Source organism: Rhinolophus ferrumequinum, chromosome 3, assembly GCF_004115265.2.
Source record: "Rhinolophus ferrumequinum isolate MPI-CBG mRhiFer1 chromosome 3, mRhiFer1_v1.p, whole genome shotgun sequence".
Lineage (NCBI taxonomy): Eukaryota > Metazoa > Chordata > Mammalia > Chiroptera > Rhinolophidae > Rhinolophus > Rhinolophus ferrumequinum.
This window is the reverse complement of record NC_046286.1, coordinates 2,411,825-2,432,340: the sequence shown is the minus strand read 5'-3', so window position 1 is coordinate 2,432,340 and position 20,516 is coordinate 2,411,825. Positions and strand designations below refer to the sequence as shown.

Below are 20,516 nucleotides of genomic sequence, written 5' to 3'. Positions count from 1 at the left end.
CAAAAACTAACTACATGAGGCCTTGGCTTTTTGCAGGCCATGACAGAAATTCTGTGGTTAGATCAAGCACACCCTTACCAGCCCCCAGGCAGAGCTGACTTCAAACGTCCCTTTTCCTCTCTGAATGAGGCAAAGTTCACGCCCAACTGTGCTTTACCTCTACCCCAAATGAGGCGCCACACATCACATTAAACAAAAGACACCCAGGAAATAGCACCGGCAGAAGTACTTTATTTGGCAGTTTCAACCCAACATGTAGTGAAGAGAACCCTACCCTCCCTCACCAGCTCCCTGGAAACCACACCTTCTTATCCCAAGACAGTAATGGCAGCAGCCATGGCCTTGGCAATCTCTGTCTCCACTTCCAGGGAAGGGCTGAGAAGTATTGCCCAAACCCACCACTGGCTCAGGTCCCAGGTAACAGCTGCAGTCAAGATCTGACCCTTTGTTCGCATGGTCACAAGCCCAACACTCATCCTGGTCCCAAGCTTTCCCAAGGTGACCCTGTCTCAGCCACCACTGAGCAACACTCCTGGGCCCCTCTCACCCCCTCTGGGGAGGTGTGCAACGATGAGTAGAATCCTCACGTCTCTGGCAGGCGCAGGAGGGTTCCAGAAGTGGTGGAGACACTGCGCAAGACAAAGACATGGCTGGAGCCAGACACGTAGGCCCAGGTCTAGGAGACTGAGCGTGGCCGGAGGAGACAGGAGACTGAATAAAGCAAGACTGGGGAGGACACCCAACCTTGGTCATCGCTCTGTCACCACCAGAGTTGGGGGCAAGGCTCACCAGTCCACCAGCTGGGCCCCAATGAGGTCGTGCACATGGTAGGCAAGGCCGAGTCGCACCGCAGCAGGCGGCCGCCGGCCCAGAAGCTCTGACAGGAGCAGCTCCCGGTACTTGGCCTTCCGGACCATGCCAAGGACAGCCTGGCGCCCTGAAGGAGACATGGCATCGGAGTGGGAAAAGGTGAGGCCTGCAGGCCAGAGGAGCCACCAAAAGGTGTTCTTGAGGGGCTGGGGGCTAGAGCTGCAATCAGGATACCTTTAACAAAACACTTAATGAATCTCCCAGCTCCAGGCACAGCTAGCCACCAACTCCCAGCGTCTCGGACAGTAAGGACTCCGGCGTTCACCAGCTGCCTAAGAGGGGTGCGAAGCCAGGAGAAATGAGGCCTGGGCTGTGAGAATCCTCTTTCCTCCCCACCCCCTAATGTTTGGACACCGTCTCCAGAAACATAGGCATGCAAAGGGGCCCCGCTCCTTGTACCTCCTCTGCTGCACCCCTGCTCATAGCAGGCTGCCCGAGCTGCACCCCTGCGATCCCATCAGCCTACCCGACTGCCCTCCCACTCCGTCCTTTCCTGCTACTATTACTTGTTCAGTAAAACCGCTCTCGGAAGCCCTCCCTGACCACATGCCCTGACACACGCTCAGTCCCACCCCCAGGGGAGAAATAAGGGCCTTTCTTCTGTGCTCCCGCCACTGCCTCACAGACCTCACCACAGCTCCTGCCACAGCTTACTGAAAAGAAGTTCATCAAGCGCCTTCACCCACACCACGGGTTACGAAGTAGACAGCCTGAGCCAGACACAGCCCCTGAACTGGTATTTTTATTTAGCCCCTGCCTGCTGTTGTTCTTTTGAATGTGAGCGCTTTGGGGGCATGTCAACTCCCACCATTCTCTATTCTCTTGGTCTCTATAAGCATTGGATTAACTACCCAGATCTCCTGAATCTTAGTCCAGGGCTCTTCCCAAGGCCCAGGTAAGACAGGCCTCCTCTCTTGGGGGGAAGGAATACACAAATTTAGGTCATTTTTCTAAAAAGTCAGCCTTTTTGGCAGGTTCAGCAAAAGGAAAACGACAAGATTGGAGGGGAGGGTGGCACAGAGGTGCCAGGTGCCTATTTAGTTGGTCCCCCAAGTCTCACGTGATCTCTCTGTCCCTGAAGCCAAAGGTCTTTGTCATTTGGTCCTGCTGGAAGCTAAGGTCCCCACAGGCTGGAAGCACCGTAGCCAGAAACTTCTGCACTGCCCCAGCATACGATCGGCCATCGCAGACCTTGAGGACCTGGAACCAAAGGTGAGAGACATGGTCCGCCTCCACCTCCCGCCAGTCCCCCCCACACCAGCGACCTCTTTCTCCAGGACATGTCTCTGCAGTGGGAGGAAGGCTCCTGCCTGCATAGGTTCTTCCACCTTTCATGCTTTTCTTCTTCTTCCTCCTCCTCCTCTCTCTCATATTACTACTTACCAGAGCCCTGTGCCCTCTGCGAGATGTGGGGCAGAGGAGTTGGCTCTTTTCTTGATTTCCTCTCCCCAACTTCCCTGTCTGCCCACCCCCGACCCCCCCGACACACAGTCACACGCACTCTGGTCCTGTAATCCTCGGTGAAGATGATGCCATGGGCATCCAAGTCGAAGCCCAGCTGGATGACTCTGATCTCCCCCTGTTCTTGAAGCGCCTTCTGTCTCCAGAAAGATGGGAGTGAAAAGAAGGGTGTCAGGGTGAGATGCTCTGCTATACTCTGGGGCAGAGAGGTTTCATTTGCCTGCACTGGGGAGTTTTTCTCTAAGTAACAGAAAAACTGTGGGGAGAGAATCGGGTATATCACCAAATAGTCTTTTCCAGTTAGTTACCCACCCACCCACCTCATCTGTTGTCTGTCGAACAATCAATATATGTTTTCTAAGACCAATCATATGCCAGACACTAAGATAAAATAGTGATTAAGACACAGGCCCTGCTCTCAAGGAATTAACAGTCTAGATTTTGGGTAGGGGAAGGTCGAGAGGAATATGAGACAAAATATTTAAAACAAATAAAAATCAACCAAGGCCACTGTTTCCAGGAATACATAAAGAACCAACCCACCTGCTGAAAATTAATTAAAACGCTGAATATTATTTTAAAAATTTTAAGCATTAAAGAGCTTATAAAATAATAAGGAATTACCAGACTAATATGAAATCTAAGTGAACACAGAATTCATAGAAGTAATAGGGACATGGAGGACATTTGATGATTTAGGAAAATCTGTCCAGCGGTCAAAAATAACTGGGCAGGGCTGGCCCGGTGGCTCAGGCAGTTAGAGCCCCATGCTCCTAACTCTGAAGGCTGCCGGTTCAATTACCAGATGGGCCAGTTTGACCACAAGGTTGCCAGGTTCGATTTCCTGCAAGGGATGGTGGGCAGCGCCGCCTGCAACTAATGATTGAATATGGCACCTTGAGCTGAGCTGCTGCTGAGCTCCCGGATGGCTCAGCTGGTTGGAGCGTGTCCTCTCAACCACAAGGTTGCTGGTTCGACTCCCGCAAGGGATGGTGGGCTGCGCCCCCTGCAACTAACAACGGCAACTGGACCTGGAGCTGAGCTGCGCCCTCCACAACTAAGACTGAAAGCACAACAACTTGGAAACAATCCTGGAAAAATACACACTGTTCCCCAATAAAGTCCTGTTCCCCTTCCCCAATAAAATCTTTAAAATAAATAAAATAAAATAAACTGGGCACACAAGAAAACAAAATTCAAAAGGAACAGACAATAGAAATAGACCTCAAAAGACATGTTATTACGGAATTATCAAAAACACACTATTTTAAAAAAACACAAAACTGTTTATAATACTAAAATAAATAAAAGCCATGGTAGAAAATTTCAGCAGGAAATTCTAAAAATTGGCATAATGGATTTGAAAAAATCCAAGTAGAAATTCTGAAAAATAAGGCAAGCGCAATCAAGAACTTGATGGATGGGTTTAACGAATTAAGGCACAGCTAAATAAAAAGCTACTAACCAGTAAGACAGATTAAAAAACTAACCAAAATAAAGACAGTCAAAAAAATTGAAAATGCAGAGAAGAGGCTAAGAAACGTAAAAGATACAAAGGGAAGGTCTAATATATGTTTAACTAGATTCCCAGGAGGACTGAAAAGAGATAATAAGATAGGGGGAATATTTAAAGAGACAATAACAAATCCACAATCACAGAAGTATATTAATCCAACTCTCATGAACTCAGAGAACAGACAAAATAATCTGTGAAAAAATAAAAGACTTCAATAATAATTCTAGTTACTAAGAAATTAATAACTGAATAATGCATATTCTTTTCAAATACACATAGAATATTTAGCAAAACTGGCCACATAGCACAAAGCAAGTCTCAAAAAGTTTCAAATGACTGAAATTATATTGTGTATGTTCTCTGGCCACAATATCATTTATGCCAGAAATCAGTAACAAGGTAATAAGAAAATGTTTAGAAATTAAGACATACATTTCCAATCAACCCAATGAATAAAAGAAAAAAAAAATCAAAACGGAAATTAGAAGACATTTTGAAACAAATTATAATGAAATTATATACCAAAACTTGGGAGACAGATAAATATCAATACTTAGTGGAAAATTACAGCCTGACGTGCATCTATTAGAAAAGAAGAGGGGGTCAAATATATGGTAATGGAAGGAGAACTAACTCTGGGTGGTGAACACACAATATGATACATAGATGATGTATTACAGAATTGTACACTTGAAACCTATGTAATTTTACTAACTATTTTCACCCCAATAAATTTTAATAAACAGAAAAAAGAAGAAAGGATGAAAATTAATGGGAAATAAAAGTAAAATAAACCTAACAGTAGAGGGGAAACAGATTAACAGAAACAGAAAACATGCATACGAGAGCAACAAAGCTAAACGTTAATTCTTTGAAAGACTATTAACATGGATAAACCACTGGTGAGACTATCCAAGAAAAAGTGAGGAGAAACCTAGAAAAAGCACAGATAACCAATATGAAGATGCAAAAAAGGTCAACACTACAAATTCTACAAACAATGAGATTGTAAACTTTATACTAATGAATTTGAAAATTTAGATGAAATCAGTAAGTTCCTAGAAAAATAAAATTTCTTCCATGAGAATGGACAAAATTGGATTCACAAAACAGAAATCTATGCAAATGAATTAACTATAACTACACACAACAACTTGGAAGAATCTCAAAAATATTCATCTAGTGAAACAAGATATAAATACGTACAGTAATGATTTTGTTTATATCAAGTTCAAAAAAATGGGAACAAGTAAACTGTGTTATTTATGGATAAACACATACGAGTAGATGGTATAAAAAAAAAGAGTGATTATCATACCAGTCAAGATAGTACCACAGTTACCTCCCAAGGACATAAGGCGTTTTGATCAGAGAGAGATGTATGTGGGATGGTGGCCATGTTCTCAGTCTGACGTGGGTGGTGGCGAACTGGGTATTTGCTTTGCAAACATTCTTTAAATTGTGTGTGTGCATGTTTGTATTTCTTTTGTGCCAATTTATATATATATATATATATATATATATATATATATATATATATATATTTTTTTTTTTTAAATCTAGGCTAACACCAATAAATTAAAAACAATACTATATGAGGAGTGGTTCCACTTGACTTGCTTCCTCATGAGACTGGAGCTGGTCTCCATCTTCCTGTTCTTCCCTCTTCTTCCTGACAGGTTGCCACATTAACCTTCTACCTGCTAAACCCAATGGACAGATTTGGGATATTATGTTTCTTGACCTCTTCAGAGACTACTACCCTCAATCACGGGTTCTAACATCTCCAACTACTCCACCTTCTTGAAAATTTCTTCCACAATAGGACTCTTCCTAGGTTCCCCCTAACTCTGGCAGTTCCCTCCTCTCCCTTTCCTTTCCCCTTACATCAGTGGATTTCAAATTTTAAGGCACATTAAGAATCACTTGGGGCAGTAGTTCAAAAATGTAGATTCCCAGGTCCTAACCCATTCAATAGCCTGAATGAGTCCCAGGAGCCTGTATTATTAAAGAAGCAGCCCATGTAATTCTGGTACAGGTATAACTCAGGACATACTCTGAGAAACACTGCTTTAAATGTTGGTATCTCCCAGCACTGTGGATTTGGCCCTATTATCTTTAACTGTAAATCCAAGGTCCTTAACCTTGGGCCTCAGAGGATCTGTGAAACACCCTCCCCCCAAAATTGTACATGTACCTGTTATATATGTGGCATATGTGCATTTTTTCTGGAAAGAGAGGCATAGCTTTCATTATCTCCTAAAGTTTGTAAAAAAGTTAAAAATCACTCTTCAACTCACTCTTGCTACCCGATCTCACCCACATCCACAGACTGACTACACTACTCACATCTCGATAACTTCCAGTTCTACATCACTGGCCCAGAATTCCCTCCAAACCCTCATATCCAACTGCCTGCTACACATTTGCCTTCGGATGCTCCACAAGCACCTCCAATTCAACGAGTACAAAATTAAACACATCATTTCTGCCCCCAGCCAACTCAGTGTGCTCCTACTCTATTCACTGCACCAACCGCTCAGTCTGCCATCTGGAAAATCTGACTTATCCTGGATTCCTGCCTTTTCCCACTTCCCACATCCCTCACCTTCACCAAGCCTCTCCCCCGTACTACACTGCCCTAATTTAGACCTTATCTTCCTAATTGATCTCCCTGCCTCATCTCACTACTTCCAAGCCACCCAACGAACCGCTTCCTCTCCTGTTTACCACGCTCTACCAGCTCACCGCCCTCAGTGTAAAACGGAAACACTGATGCACAAGGCTTGTTGTAATCTGACATCTGCCTACATTCCCGGTGCTGTAGGCTCCAACCATGCCCAATGACTCCGTTTTCCGCAAAGCTTCGCTCTTCCACTATGATTTGGCATGCTCCCTGCTGCCTGAGGGTCTTTTAATAGGTATGTAGCACTCCTGTGGCACCGCAATGCCTGGCCCCGAAAGACCTAACGCTTGCTGAATGGCAGAAGGACTGGCGGACGGACTGAGGCTCTGAGTGCCGCTTGGGTCCGTGGCTCCGACGCCCCTCACCAGCTGCCGGTCAGCCGCGGTCCGGTCCGGCACGAGGCTGTACACCTGGCTCCTGAGCGCGATGGGCGGCAGCGCATCTTCGAACAGGCCTCGCGGGAACAGCCGCACCAGTTCGGCGACTGCGGCGCGCGCCGACCCTGGGCGGAGACAGCCGGTCACTGGGGTGGGAGGGGCGCACAATCAAGGGGGCGCCATTCTCCCAACATCTAGGGTGACGAGAGGCGAGGCCACTCGGGCTGAGGTGCTGAGCCTCGCCCCGAGGTTGCCATCGTTACCTGCCTCGCCCCTCAAGGGATCCGCCTCTGTATGCCCTAGTTCCCGCCGCCTCTTCAGGCCCAAGGTCTCCGGGACCAGGCGCTGCCTCTTCCGGCTCATGTCCCGGGAACGTGGGGCCCGGGGAAAGGGTAGGTGCGAAGGAAGAGATCACGAAAATTGACTTCCGGCGCGGAGCAGTGACGTCTCGGAGACCAGTCAGCTCGGTGTAATTTGGCCGACGCGGTGACGAAAGAGGCGTCCACTCGTCCTCTCGGAACCTGGCTGGGAGGGGCGGCGCCGATGCGGCTCCCAGGTCCTCCCGGGCCGGCCGAGGCCCCGCAGCCAGTGCTGCTCGTCTGCCTCCAGCGGCTCTCACGGCCGGGGTGCCTGGCGGCTCTGCGGGGCGCCGGGGCCGCGTTGCGATCAACCCCCAGGTGCAGCGCGCAGCCCCACACGCCACCCAGCGCCCCCGAGGGGTTTGCCTGCCACTGTCGCTGAATGATTGCGTCATCGAGAGCGGAAAACCACTTTTGCATCCCTCTTCGACTTCTGGTGTGCCTGCCGTGACGTCATAGCTCTGCGGAGGTGGAAGTCGAGGTTGGCGGGCTTAGAGGTACCCAGATCCTTGATCTGAGCCCAAACACCATTCACCTCGGGAAAATCGAGGGGCGGAGGGAATCAAGGGGAGAGGTCGTGGGTGCCCCTGGCCATGGTTGTTTGAGGGGCTGGGGCCTGCGTGTTTCAAGGCCAGAGCCTGGCCATCCCGAGGCTTTCTTAGTTCTGACCCTGGGTCCCGCTTCTCCAGGCCTCCTCTATAAAAGGGGAACTTTCCCCCACCTATCAGGACCTCATGGAGCCCAGAGGGACCAAGAGAGGAGCTGGGAAGACAGAAGTAGTTGAGCCTCGGAATAAAGTCTCCCACCCAGCACCTTCACTGCCCACAGACCCTGCCCTCTACTCTGGGCCCTTTCCTTTTTACCGGCGCCCTTCCCAGTTGGGCTGCTTCTCCCTGGACGCCCAACGCCAGTACCATGGAGATGCCCGAGCCTTGCGCTACTACAGCCCACCCCCCACCAATGGTCAGGGCCCCAACTTTGACCTCAGAGACGGATACCCCAATCGATACCAGCCCCGGGACGAGGAAGTCCGAGAGAGCCTGGACCACCTGCTACGCTGGCTCCTGGAGCACCGAGGCCAGCTGGAGGGGTGAGCAGAGCAGAGCACACAAGACGGAGAGACTTGCACCTGCCCCTTAAAATTAGCAGAGCCAAAGCTGGAGGGCGTTCAGTCCTTAGAAGGAACTTGGTCTGTTCTTTGGGGAGCCATTTGAGCTGGTGCTTGTGTCAGACCTTCAGCCTCTAACTCCTCCCTCTCAGGGGTCCAGGCTGGCTGGCAGGAGCCGTAGTGACGTGGCGTGGGCACCTGACAAAACTGCTAACAACACCGTATGAGCGGCAGGACGGCTGGCAGCTGGCAGCCTCCCGGTTCCAGGGGACACTGTACCTGAGTGAGGTAGAGACACTGGCTGCTCGGGCTCAGAGGCTTACCCGGCCACCTCTCCTTCAGGAGCTTATGTACATGGGGTACAAGTTCGAGCAGTACATGTGTGCAGGTGAGAGTTGCCCCTGCTCCGTAGCCCCCTCCCCCCTTCCCCAGAGACAGATCCACTGAAAACCGTGCTGCCACTTCTCTCCTTGTGCAGACAAACCTGGAGGCTCCCCGGACCCCTCTGGGGAGGTTAACACCAACGTGGCCTTCTGCTCTGTGCTACGCAGCCGCCTGGGAAACCACCCTCTGCTCTTCGCAGGGGAGGTAGACTGCACAGACCCCCAGGCCCCATCCCCACAGCCCCCCACCTGCTATGTGGAGCTCAAGACCTCCAAGGAGATGCACAGCCCTGGCCAATGGAGAAGCTTCTACAGGTTTGCGGGGATGGGCAGGGCAACAGCCTAGAACTGAGAGCTGGGAAAGGGATTTGGGGGAAGAGGAGGCTGGAGCATGGAGATGGGGTCCTACTGACACCGATGCCTCGCCTTTCCTGACAGACACAAGCTTCTAAAGTGGTGGGCTCAGTCGTTCCTCCCAGGAGTCCCAAATGTTGTCGCTGGCTTCCGTACCCCAGAGGGTTTCGTCTGTTCCCTCAAGACTTTTCCCACCATGCAGATGTTTGAACATGTCAGGGTAAGGCAATGATGTCGCAGCACCCACTACCCACACCAAGACCACAGGTCCATTGTCCAGGGCTGCAGCTACACCTTCCCTTTCTCCTACCTTCACCCTCACTTGTCTCTGCCTCCTCCTTGGCCCTCTCCAGAATGACCGTGATGGCTGGAATCCCTCCGTGTGCATGAACTTCTGTGCCGCCTTCCTTAGCTTTGCCCAGAACACAGTTGTCCAGGATGACCCCAGGTGAGGCATTCAGCTCTGCCCCTCCCCTCTGGGTCCCAGAAGCTCACCCTCCAGCCCTCAACTAGCGACTCCATCTTCCCCTCAGGCTCGTCCACCTCTTCTCCTGGGAGCCTGGTGGCCCAGTCACAGTGTCTGTACACCGAGATGCACCCCATGCCTTCCTGCCCACATGGTACGTGGAAGCCATGACCCAGGACCTCCCATCACCCCCCAAGACACCCTCCCCCACGGACTGATGCTGCAGTGGGGGCGGGTCCTGTCTCCATGCACAGATAAAGGTCTATTTCTGTGTGGTTCTCTTTGCTGTGTCTTGAACTGAGTCAAACCTGCCCAGCATCTCAAGTACTCACAGGTGGCTTGCTGTTTTATTACATTTTTACATGGGGTCATTCACTGAGTGTAGAGACTAGCTGCAAAGACAATGTCCCTCCGTAGCAGGGTAGCTGCCGTCTCCATCTTGGCACCTAGCACAGGCTCGCCCACCAGGCGGGCAGCCCCCCGCAGCGAGCGACACATCTCTGCCAGGCGCTGGATGCAGCGGACCACCAGGCCCTCGGGGGTCCCCGAGAGCCCTGCCAACTCAGAGAAGGGCTGTGGGGGAAGCAGGGTGGGAACTGAATTTGATAAGCCTAGGCAGCCTCTCCCCAACCAGCCGTCTGCAAAACCCCAAGCTCCAGTTACTCACCATGCCCCGGGCCCACTCGTACACAACCTCAACCAGCCCAAAATTCAGCTCCCCTACAAATTCCTCCACAGTCTGATTCAGGCCACAAGCCTCCTGGACCTCACCAATCCGCTTGGCCACAGCCCGGACACGTTCCATTCCCTGCAGATGGGGAAGGAGAGGTTAAGACCGTTTTCCTGCTCTAGGATGGGGGTGGCTCAGATCAAGGAAGAAGCCATTCCAGCTCTTAGGGCACTTACAAGGCTGGAGAGGTCACTTGGGGAAACCTGATGGTAGGGATTGGGAATGCTGCAGCTAAGGGAGGGAGAGAAGGGTGGGAGTATCCCATACCTGTTTGAGGGTGCTTGGGAGCTGCTCCCCAGGGTCCCCGGAGCTCTGGCACACCAGGCCAGAGAGCAGGGCCGCGATCTCCTCTGGCTGCAGGGCACTCAGAGCGTTGTCGAACAGGAGCTCAGTGAGGAGCAGCTCATGGCTGCTCATGGCACAAGCCACCCGCCCTGCCAGCTTCACCGTGCCCGCTTCGTCCACGTAACCCAGGGTTCGGAGCACCTGGAAGAAAGATGGCAGACGTTGGGAGCCTGATGTCCTCTCCCTCACTAGCCCCGTCCCCCGCGACCCCTCGCTCCCACCTCTACTCGCTGGTGGTACTCGGGGAGCAGCAGCAGCGACTGATCCGACAGCAGGAAGCGCAGACGCTCCATCTCCTTCTGTATCTGCATTCGCTCCCGCAGCTTCAGGTACTGCGGGAGCCACGGGCAGAGCGTGTTAGCCTTCCCCTCACCCTCAGCAAGGGGGCCTGAGGACCAGGGCTGAGATGGGGGTGGGGCCCAGAGAAGAAAAGCCCCCTTCCAGCGTGGGATGGCATCCAGGGCCCTACCTGGGCCGGGAAACGGGGGCTGTGCACGCACTGAGCCCCCCGGATCAGCTCCTCCAGCTTCCGGGCCCGAAGGCCCCCCTCAACCACCGACACATCCTTGAGTTTCAAATCGTTGACAGGATCAAGGGTAGGGGGTCCTGCTGGGTAGGCCTGAGCTAGACGCAACAGTTCCTGGACAGCAGTGGTCACGGCAGCAATGGGGGGATCCTTTCTGAGGAAGGAGCAGGTCTTGAGACTTCTCTTCCATAGGAGCCCCCCTCAGGCTGGGCGAGCTTCCCTGACCACACCTCCCTACTCCCCATTATGCGGTCCCTCCCCAGGAAAAGGGCCTCCCCAGCAACTCTGACTTGAATTTCGGTTGCTGCTTCTTGCTGAAGTCCTCCAAGATCTGCTCCCCATTCACCCGGAGCACTTTGGTGGTGATGGCGGCCACATCTCCTGGCTGGAGCTTGGCCACAGTGTGGTCACAGGGCCCTGTGAAAAGGGGAGAGCAGGGTCAGACCTCACCGTGAACCCAGGCGGGAGTCCCGCCGCACTGCCATCAGGAACCTGGACATCTGCCCCACTCTCACCTTCAGGCAGGAACAACTTGAATCCCACGAGGTCATCTGGGTAGGGCACATCTGGGGAGGCTGACCCCCTCTCACACGTGTGTTTATCACACAAGACCAGGGTTGTGAATACTCTGCTTGTGGAGTTCGAGGACACCTAGGGGAGGTGGGGAGGCCAAGCCAGGAAGATGTGAGGAGCGGACAGCAAAGGTGGGCCCAGGTCCCCACCGTCCGGCAGGGATCATGGAGCAACTAGGCAGAGCCCCCAGTATAGACGGGCAACCAAGTCACGCAATCAGAGCAGACTGTGGGGTGGGGGTGGGGGCATGGAGACACAACAGACAAGGTAGGCATGAAGCGGTGGTGATGGGAAAGAAAGGAGGGCAAGAGGGGAAATGGGCCCTGATGAGTGTAAGCTGCCCCCACCAAGTCGGAGAGACGAGAGGGCTCGCTCCTCCCTCCCCACTCTGGGGCCCAAACTGCCGTTGCTGTCACCTGCAGGATCACGCCGAGGGCGTTGTGATGCTCCTGATTCTGCACAACCACCACCCTCCCAGTGGAGAGAGATTTCAGCCCGTTCACAGACTCCATGACGCGTCGCTAAAGGGTGGAGATATGCAGAAAGGGGATAAGGGACGAAGTGTCACTGGGACACGAGCACCCAGAGTGTCCCATTCTCTTCCTTCCCTCCTCCATCACACCCCCCAACACTCACCCAGCCACTCACCTGGATCAGGCCCCGGCTCTCTGTCAGTTCCTCCCCCCATGTCCTACCCAGCCACTCACCTGGATCAGGCACCCGGCTCTCTGTCAGTTCCTCCCCCCACCTGTAATACTCAGGCAGGTCAACCAGCTGGTCAGTCATGTCGGGCTCCTTCAAGGCCTCCAGCCTCTTGGTCAGTTCAGCCAGAGCCTGTTCGTGGGCCTGGGCAGAAGAGGGAGTAGGTGCAAAACGAGTCTCCAGGCTCAGTCTGCCACGCCCCCCACCTCACCCCACTGGCCTCTAGATGCCCACCTCTTCCCGGCCTGGCTTTCCTTGTCCAGCATCCTGCCTGGTATACTGGTCCCCCAACCCCTCACCTTGCTGTCCTTGCGAGATGGAAACTCAGAGAAGCTCCTCTTCATCATGTCCTCCACCCTGAGGGCATCCACCCGCAGCAGGTTGAGGATCATGGTGTACGTGAGGCGGAACTGAGACTGCAGCTGGGACGGCTTCCCCTGCGCCGGGTGACAGAAGCCAGTGACATCGGGGTGGGACCTGCTGCTCCCCAGCCAGCCCTCTGGGGACTGCCTCTACCCCCAGCAGAGCTAGTCCCAGCTCCACAACCATAGGACCCTAGACAAACGGTTTACTCGCCTCCTCTGCAAAATAAGGGAGGGATATTAAGTAATACTGTGTTTCCCCGGAAATAAGACCCAGCCGAACAATCAGCTCTAATGCATCTTTTGAAGCAAAAATTAATATAAGACCTGGTCTTATGTTAGATGAGATCCGGTCTTACAGTAAAATAAGACCGGGTTTTTATATTAATTTTTGCTCCAAAAGACGCATTAGAGCTGATTGTTCGGCTGGGTCTTATTTCTGGGGAAACACAGCAGACTCTCAATGGTCCTATCTAGCTCCGTATTCACAGTGAAAAAGACTAGAGATGAGATCCAGTCTCATCCTTGGGTCTGCTCATTCGTATCTTGCCTTCTCCAGGCAAAAAAAAAAAAATCAGAAAGAAAGGAGAGGGGAAGAGGGTTGGGAGAAAGGGTACAGCAGGTCCCCAGAGCTGGGGGACCTCATGCCACCTGGCTCACCATCATCATACGGTGCAGGTCCACATCTCGGGCACGCGGCCCTTGCAGAGCAAGATGACAGTGCCTGTGGGGTCCCAGGCCCCTCCGGCCCGCCCGGCCTGCCATCTGCACGTACTCCCCAGGGAGCAGGTCCCGGAAGGTGGAGCCATCATGCTTCCGCATGGAGTCAACACTACGGTTCGGGCTGGCATATTTACACCCATGGCGAAGGTCTCTGTGGCAAACAAGACCTGGGACGGGGGACAGAGGATCAGCAAGGGACTACACACAGGTGCCCAGCCCTGGCTGGGAGCACCTTATTCTGCAGCCAAGGCTAAGTAAGCACCTGGCAACCGTCTCAAATGCTTAACTCACAGGATCCCATTAACTCTCCGGGCAAATCTATAGAGTAGGACTTATGCTTTCCCTCATTTTATTTATTTAGCTGTCTATTTCTTTCCTTGTACCCCCATATCCCACTCCCATCCCCCACTATCAGTCATCCCCATGTTTTAATGGGTATCTTTGTGTGTGACTATGTTCTGGCACATAATGTCTTCTTTTGTGTGCGTGTAATTTACAATTCACATTAAAAGGCAGTGATATATCTCCTTCCGTTTTTCTCATTTCTTTTCCTCCATGTAGTGCTTTCAACATCCATCCATGTTAACATGGTTATGCCTAATCCCTTGCTTCCAACTGCAGCAGGGCACCCTGTGGGTGCATGCCTCCCCAGTTACCTGCCTGCTCGCCCAGTAAAGGACACCACGGTACCACCTGCCACAAGACAACAGCCAACAAAGGAAGAGCAGACATGTTCCCTCATGGACCAAGTGAGACCTTCTTAGTGGTTTATACTCAGGAATGGAATTGGGGGTCAGAGAGTATGTTATTTTTGCCTAAAGAGTGCCAGGGTAGGGGCGGCCGGATGGCTCAGTTGGTTAGAATGCGAGCTCTTTTAACAAGGTTGCCGGTTCATTTCCCACACGGACCAGTGAGAAGCAACGGCTTGAGCTTGAAGCTGAGCTGCTGGTGGGCGACCGGTTGACTCAGTGGTTAAGAGTGTGGTGCTCATAACACCAAGGTCGCCGGTTCGAGTCCCACGTGGACCAGTGAGCTGCGCCCTCCACAACTAGATTGAAAACAATGACTTGACATGGAGCTGATGGGTCCTGGAATAACACTCTGTTTCTATACTGTTCCCCAATATTCCCCAATTAAAAAAGAGTGCCAGGGTGCTCTCCAGACTAGCCAAACCTTTACCAGGGTTCCTCTAATCCTATAGACTTCACTTCATTCGCTTTGCAGATACTGCATTTTCATCAACATTTAGGCAAGACCCTCCACCAGCAAAAAGATTGACTCGCTGAAAGCTCAGATGATGGTTAGCAATTTTTAGCAATAAAGTATTTTTTAACTAAAGCGTGTACATTGTGGGGTGGCCGGTTAGCTCAGTTGGTTAGAGCGTGGTGCTAATAACACCAAGGTTGCCAGTTCGATCCCCACATGGGGCCACCGTGAGCTGCACCCTGCTTAAATTTAAAAAAAAAAAAAAAAAGTGTGTACATTGTTTTAGACATAACGCTATTACACATTTAATAGACTATGGTATAATATGAACATAACTTTCATATGCACTGGGAAACCAAAAACTCATGTGACTCACTTTATTGCGATCTCTCTTTACTATGGTGGCCTGGCCCCAAAACTGCAGTACCTCTGAGGTCTGCTTGTAGTCTCCTTCATCTTTGGCAACACTTGGCATTAGCCGGTTTCCTAAGTTTTACCAGTCTAATAAAGTCCTATCTCGTGAGTTTTCAATTTGCATTTTTCTGATGACGACTTATATGCTTGCTAGCTTTTTGGCTTTCTCTTCTGAAGACTGACTGTTCACATCTGGGGCATCCCCATTTTAAGATGGGAAACCTGAAGTTCGCGGAGCTTAGGCAATCTGCCCAAGGCCCCACGGTGATGCATGTGGGCAGCGTGCGTACCTTGACCAGGCCGCGGCTGAACAGCATCTCCACGATCTCCTTGAGGATGGGCAGGACGCCGCTGTGGTGCACGCCCAGGCCTCGGTGCAGGAGCTCCGACATGTGCAACACCTGCGGGGACAGAGGTCGTGATTGGGGGAGGGTCGTGGAGCACCCCGTCCCCACCCGTCTCCAAGTGCCCCCTCCATGCCTGGGGCAGCTGGCGGTCAGAGCCTCGGAGGCGAGCGAGGCAGCGCTGCAGGAAGAGATGAATCTCACTCTTCTCTGAACTTGTGGTGAGATCAAGGGAGGTGAGGCCTGAGGCCTGCTCATCACAGCGGCCCCGGGAGAAGGTGAACACCACCACGGGCAGCTGTGCACGGGTGCGGAGGGAGGCCAGCAGGGACAGGTACACACCGCGGTCCTGGGGAGGGGTCGCAAAGGGGCAGAGGCTGAGTCGGAGACTGTGGGGCCCAAAGTGGGGCCAGGTAAAGAACTCCCAAGCTCAAAGCTCAAGTCCAAACCCCCGGAGGACCAGGGAAGAAAGAACAGGAAGGAACAGGTGGTGACAGGTACAAAGCCTACTGGTTCGCACCTGTGCAGGCCCCCCCTGATGCCGTGGGCTGCTTGGCCCCAAAGGTCTGTGCATGCTTGCTCATCCTCTCCTTCTTGGCCTCCACAGCTGCATAGTACTGGGGATGCAGAGGGCGGCGTCACAGTCACACCCAGCCAGGCCAGCCCTGACTCCCCATCTCCGGCTTACCCCTTTGTGTAGAAGGTGCCTCGGGAGTCCAGCAGCAGGAAGAGCTCACCCTGCGTCTTGGGGCTGTTCCCCGTGAAGAGATAATGCTCTAGGGGGACGGGGCGAGTGACAGTGCTGATCACATAGATCTGACGGCGCTTCAGTCGTCTGATGGGCGGGAGACAGCGGGGGCGGGGGATGTGGGAGGAGCAGCGCACACGCCACCACCTTCCCCCTCGGGCCTCACCCAGCCTTTTCTGGAAGCCGGATTGGAAGGCTGTCCCCGTCATCGTATCTCTAAACATGCAAAGTAGTCTGGGCCCAAGTGGGCCGTGTTCCCCAGCCCCACCCTCTTCTCCCACCCCCAAGGCTGTGGCAGTCTTGGCCCCCTACCCCAACCAAGCACTACTACAGCGGCCTTCACCCAAGCACCCCAGGACACACGCCTCACCCAATCCAGTCAGCAAATTCAAGGGCGTTGGGGACAGTGGCACTCAGAAGGATGATGGAGACGTGGTCAGGGAGCATGATGAGCACCTCCTCCCACACGACCCCGCGCTGGGCACAGGGAGGGAAAACGAGTCACGGGCAGCTCAGGGGGGAATAGGGAGCTGCTGAACCAGTCCCACAGGAAAGGACCAGGCCCACATGAGCCCCGCGGCGCTTACCTCAGCGTCGTTGATGTAGTGAACCTCATCAAAGATGACCCACTCCAGGTCCCGGATGACATCCGAGCCGCTGTACAGCATGGAGCTGGGGAGAAGAGACCGAAGGCTGACTCCCCAGTAGCTCCCGTCTCCACTCTTAACTCAGCCACTCTCTCCAGAGCAGCCTCAGCTTCCTGGCCCCACATCCACCTGTGCTGAATGCCCATCTCTCACCGAAGGATCTCTGTCGTCATGATGAGGCAGGAGGCCTCCGGGTGCAGCTGTATGTCCCCGGTGAGCAGCCCCACATCCCCAAATGTGTTTCGGAAGTCTCGGAACTTCTGGTTACTCAGAGCCTTGATGGGCGAAGTGTAGATGGTGCTGGGAAGAGGGCGTGAGGTTAGCGCGTCTCTCCACACGACATGTGCTCAGCAGCGCCTGTCCACCCTGAGCCCTCCCAGCAGCATACTGCAGGCTCAGCGGCCCCCTTTCTTCACCCAATCTGCCCTTACTCTCCTGCATGACGTGATCCCAGAAAACTTTTGACTCTCAACCTCTTCCTAAACTAAACGCACGTAGATCAGCCTTCTAACCTCTCTCCCGGCACCTTCTCATTTCTCTCTGGGCCCCCGTCTTAGTTTCTCCCCAAAACCTCCCATCTAAAAGATGAAGAAAAGATATGGGGAAGAGATGAGATTTAGAAAAGAGGCAGGGGAAACAGGAATGGCTGGTGAAGGGGGAAGGTAGGGGAGGGGACCCGTACCGTGTCATGTGTTTCTGGGCGAGGGCAATGGCATATTCAGCCACAACTGTCTTCCCCGCAGACGTGTGAGCTGCCACAAAGACTGAGTCGTGCCGTTCCAAGTGCAGGATGGCCTGTTTCTGGAACACATCGGGCTCAAATGCCCACTGTGGGACAAAGAAATACATGGAGAATGAAGAGCGGAGAGGGGCCTTCCTGCCTCTGGCTCATGGGGCACGCAGGGCAGTAGGGAGAAGGCCAGAGTGAGGCAAGGCTGGGCCTGAGGTCCAAGACTGGGCGGGAAGGCTTCTGGCCTGTGGTGGGAGAGGCTGGGAGGAGGTGGAGGAGCATGTGAGGACGGGGCCACACTACCTGGAAGGCTGGCTGGGGGATGAGGCGATAGAAATCACCAACAGGGGAGGTGACATCCACAGGAATAGCCCACTGCTCCTGAGGTAGGGCTTTGGGGAGCTCGGTGGGCAATATAGCTGTGGTCGCTTCCTGAAAAAGTCGGGGGTAGGAATGATGAAGTTATAGCCAGAAAACTTTCCATTACTACTCCTCCCAAAAGACGCTCCAATCTTCCCCTTAGACCCAACCAAGCCAGTCCACCCTCCCAGCGGCAAGGCTGCTTCTTTCCTGCCTCGACCACCCAGAAGCACCAACCTTCAACACTAGGTCCTCCAAGCTGCTTGTTCGGGCCAAGGGAGCACTGCAGGGAGAGGCTGGAGCAGTGTCCCCTCTGGTACCTCCCGGCTGTCCCACTGCCTCCCTCCCATCCTCATTTCCCCCACCCAAATCCAGGGGTTCCAGCAGACGGCTGAGGCTGAGCAAACCACGAGCTGGAGCTGAGTGATCTGAGGAGAAAGGCAAAAAAAGGGGACCTGGTCAGGTCCATCTCTGTCCTGTAAGATAAGGGCACCACTTCTCCATGCCCCCACCTCAAAACTCACCTTTGGTGCAAAGTCCACGCCTTTCTTGAAGCCAGGTGGAACGGTAAGAAGCTCTGGAGGACCGGGACAGAGAGAGAATGGGGCCACTGCACACCGTTATACAAATTGTACATTGCATAAACCTAAAGGATGTCATTCACAGCACAAACGTTGTAACTGGGAACATTTGTTGTAACCACTTTCCAATAAATGACAAAGAAGGTTGTTATGGAAAGGGTGCCTTTTCCTAATTTGCTCAAAGGCATGAAGCAGCCCAGTGATAGGCCTGGTCCCCTCATCTGCAAGGTCCAGACTTGAAGCCCTGCCGCCCAAGGGTCCATCCTGGCACCACCTCACCTTTCTCAAAGTCTATCTCCTCCTCAGCTTCTTCCCGAGTGCTCAGATCTGTTATGGTGGGCTCGTCCATTCCACCTGGGGAGAGGTTGGACAAATAAAGATTCATGAGGGGTGATACGGGAACCCTTCCTTGGAGACTGAGGGCTCCCTCCCCAACCATCTCATTTCCACAAGAGTCACCTGGCCAGAAAGGGTACTGTGTTGGATTCCCCCATAGGGACTGGGAAACGGGCCCTGGTGGCCGGCGAAGAGACAAGGAGGTCGTGGCCGTCAGGTCTGTATTCTCCAGCAGGACCTGAGGCAAGAGATCAGAGCCTCAGTGAGGTTGAGCCTGCCTCTGACCCGCCTTTTCCCAACTCTGCTTCTCATGGCCCCTGATCACTTACCTCCTTGTAGCCCAGTATCTGGCCTGTGGTTGGGTGTCTCTGGGCTTGTAGATCGGAGGGAACTGGGGCCCCCAGTACAGCCAGGAGAGACCAAGGATCCATCTTCCTCTGCCATTTTCTGATGAGAAGGAAGTAATTTTCAGGTCTTCTTTCTCCTCTGTCTCAGCTTCTTTTAGAGACCCATCTCACTAGTCCAGTCCCCTCCAGACCCCTCACCGGGCTGGGTGATCCACACCATGCAGAGGCAGCCAGGCTGGAGATGACAGAAACAACTGCTCTGCTTCTTGCTGCAGATCCGGGGCACAGGGGGGGAGGCCGTGGGGAAGCTGGAACAAGGACAAGATGAGAGAAAGTGATGGGACTTGTGTTGAGATCAGAAATGGTAGATGTCTCAGACAGACTAGGACAATTAAGGTGAAGGAAGATTTTCCAAAGGTTGTCATTTTTTACAGGACAAACGGCCTGCTGCTGAATTACCTGAGGCGCTGGTTAATAATACAGATTTTGTACTTCAGAATCTGGGGCTGGACCTAGGAATATGTATTTTTAAAAAGCTCCCCCACTAATCATGAGGCATACTGAAATTCGAGAATCACTAGCTTTAGGAAAAGAGATCCCAGACCTAAAGATGAAGAGCCTTTATCTCCAAAGGCTAGCATCTCAGCCACCGACAAGTGCTTGGAGACAGAAAGGGACTGCAACCTTTGAAAGAGCAGTTCTCAGAGCTAAGGTACCCCAGCGCTGCAGGCTGATCCTCACATGGGCTCTGACCCACAGCAGGCCCACTAGGCTGGAGTCTGTCCGGCACCAGTCCAGGCCCCGAGGACAGGTATCCAGGGAGAGAAGAGCTGGTCATACTAGACCCTACTGTAAGGAAGAGGTTTTAAGCTCAATGCGGGTCAAAGGTTAGGGTCAAAAGTCACTCACGGTGCTCTCTGGAGCCCCAGGCACATTCAGCAGCTCCCAGCGCCCAGTGCATCCCAGCTCCACAGCCCGAAGGGGCAGGTCCAGGGGCTCTAGGGGAGGTAGTACTACAGGAGAAAGGTCAGAGGTCAGAGGTCAAGGCCAATCTCTGTCTATTTCTTCGTTCCACCCCCTCCCCCTCACCGAGTCGCTCTGTCTCCAGCATCTAGGAGCCACGGTAGGGGCCAGGCAGCCCAAAAGCGCAGCGGGGAGCTGTGTGATAAGCTCCGCCCCGAAACGGGCGGAAGTGGAGGCGACTTCCGGTACACACCCCGCTGGGGGTGTGCACGAGTGCTACGGAGGGGCTGCCCTGAATT

At 53.0% G+C, this 20,516-nt stretch overlaps 3 protein-coding genes across 5 annotated transcripts; 1 reads left to right on the top strand and 2 right to left on the bottom strand.

Annotated features, from left to right (window-relative positions):
* Nucleotides 1-189: 189 nt before the first annotated feature.
* STK19 (serine/threonine kinase 19) lies at nucleotides 190-7,723 on the bottom strand. The gene is given in 8 exon segments (XM_033102983.1): nucleotides 190-629; nucleotides 790-937; nucleotides 1,045-1,142; nucleotides 1,931-2,070; nucleotides 2,372-2,467; nucleotides 6,899-7,035; nucleotides 7,174-7,287; nucleotides 7,290-7,723. Coding segments are annotated over 8 exon segments (1,179 nt in total). The 5' UTR covers nucleotides 7,690-7,723; the 3' UTR covers nucleotides 190-583.
* DXO (decapping exoribonuclease) lies at nucleotides 7,542-9,850 on the top strand. 3 transcript variants are annotated; one of them, XM_033102979.1, is made up of 7 exons: nucleotides 7,542-7,766; nucleotides 7,998-8,359; nucleotides 8,530-8,765; nucleotides 8,856-9,075; nucleotides 9,199-9,334; nucleotides 9,468-9,562; nucleotides 9,648-9,850. In XM_033102979.1, exons 2-7 carry the CDS (start codon nucleotides 8,004-8,006, stop codon nucleotides 9,796-9,798), a joined length of 1,194 nt encoding a protein of 397 aa, XP_032958870.1. In that variant the 5' UTR covers nucleotides 7,542-7,766; nucleotides 7,998-8,003; the 3' UTR covers nucleotides 9,799-9,850. The 3 variants fall into 3 exon arrangements, with proteins under 3 accessions (XP_032958870.1, XP_032958871.1, XP_032958872.1); XM_033102980.1 differs by having other exon boundaries at nucleotides 7,628-7,766; nucleotides 7,959-8,359; XM_033102981.1 differs by lacking the exon at nucleotides 7,998-8,359 and having other exon boundaries at nucleotides 7,638-7,766.
* A 50-nt stretch (nucleotides 9,851-9,900) lies between these two features.
* SKIC2 (SKI2 subunit of superkiller complex) lies at nucleotides 9,901-20,502 on the bottom strand. The gene is given in 33 exon segments (XM_033102986.1): nucleotides 9,901-10,153; nucleotides 10,248-10,388; nucleotides 10,578-10,796; nucleotides 10,877-10,987; nucleotides 11,125-11,335; nucleotides 11,472-11,598; nucleotides 11,697-11,832; nucleotides 12,171-12,275; nucleotides 12,403-12,420; nucleotides 12,475-12,600; nucleotides 12,756-12,893; nucleotides 13,479-13,501; nucleotides 13,504-13,552; nucleotides 13,554-13,648; nucleotides 13,651-13,708; nucleotides 15,452-15,562; nucleotides 15,642-15,854; nucleotides 16,026-16,046; nucleotides 16,048-16,122; nucleotides 16,190-16,340; nucleotides 16,624-16,730; nucleotides 16,841-16,925; nucleotides 17,054-17,200; nucleotides 17,583-17,728; nucleotides 17,934-18,062; nucleotides 18,228-18,420; nucleotides 18,516-18,567; nucleotides 18,851-18,925; nucleotides 19,031-19,145; nucleotides 19,237-19,354; nucleotides 19,453-19,562; nucleotides 20,164-20,267; nucleotides 20,344-20,502. Coding segments are annotated over 33 exon segments (3,732 nt in total). The 5' UTR covers nucleotides 20,366-20,502; the 3' UTR covers nucleotides 9,901-9,952.
* Between the last annotated feature and the right edge of the window lie 14 nt (nucleotides 20,503-20,516).

What these genes read in the sequence shown, in the direction of transcription:
- DXO (XM_033102979.1), top strand. Translation starts at nt 8,004, where the DNA reads ATGGAGCCCAGAGGGACCAAGAGAGGAGCTGGGAAGACAGAAGTAGTT. An exon ending in CACCGAGGCCAGCTGGAGGG is followed by an intron (nt 8,360 to 8,529) that starts GTGAGCAGAGCA and finishes CCTCCCTCTCAG; the next exon opens with GGGTCCAGGCTGGCTGGCAG. An exon ending in CAATGGAGAAGCTTCTACAG is followed by an intron (nt 9,076 to 9,198) that starts GTTTGCGGGGAT and finishes CTTTCCTGACAG; the next exon opens with ACACAAGCTTCTAAAGTGGT.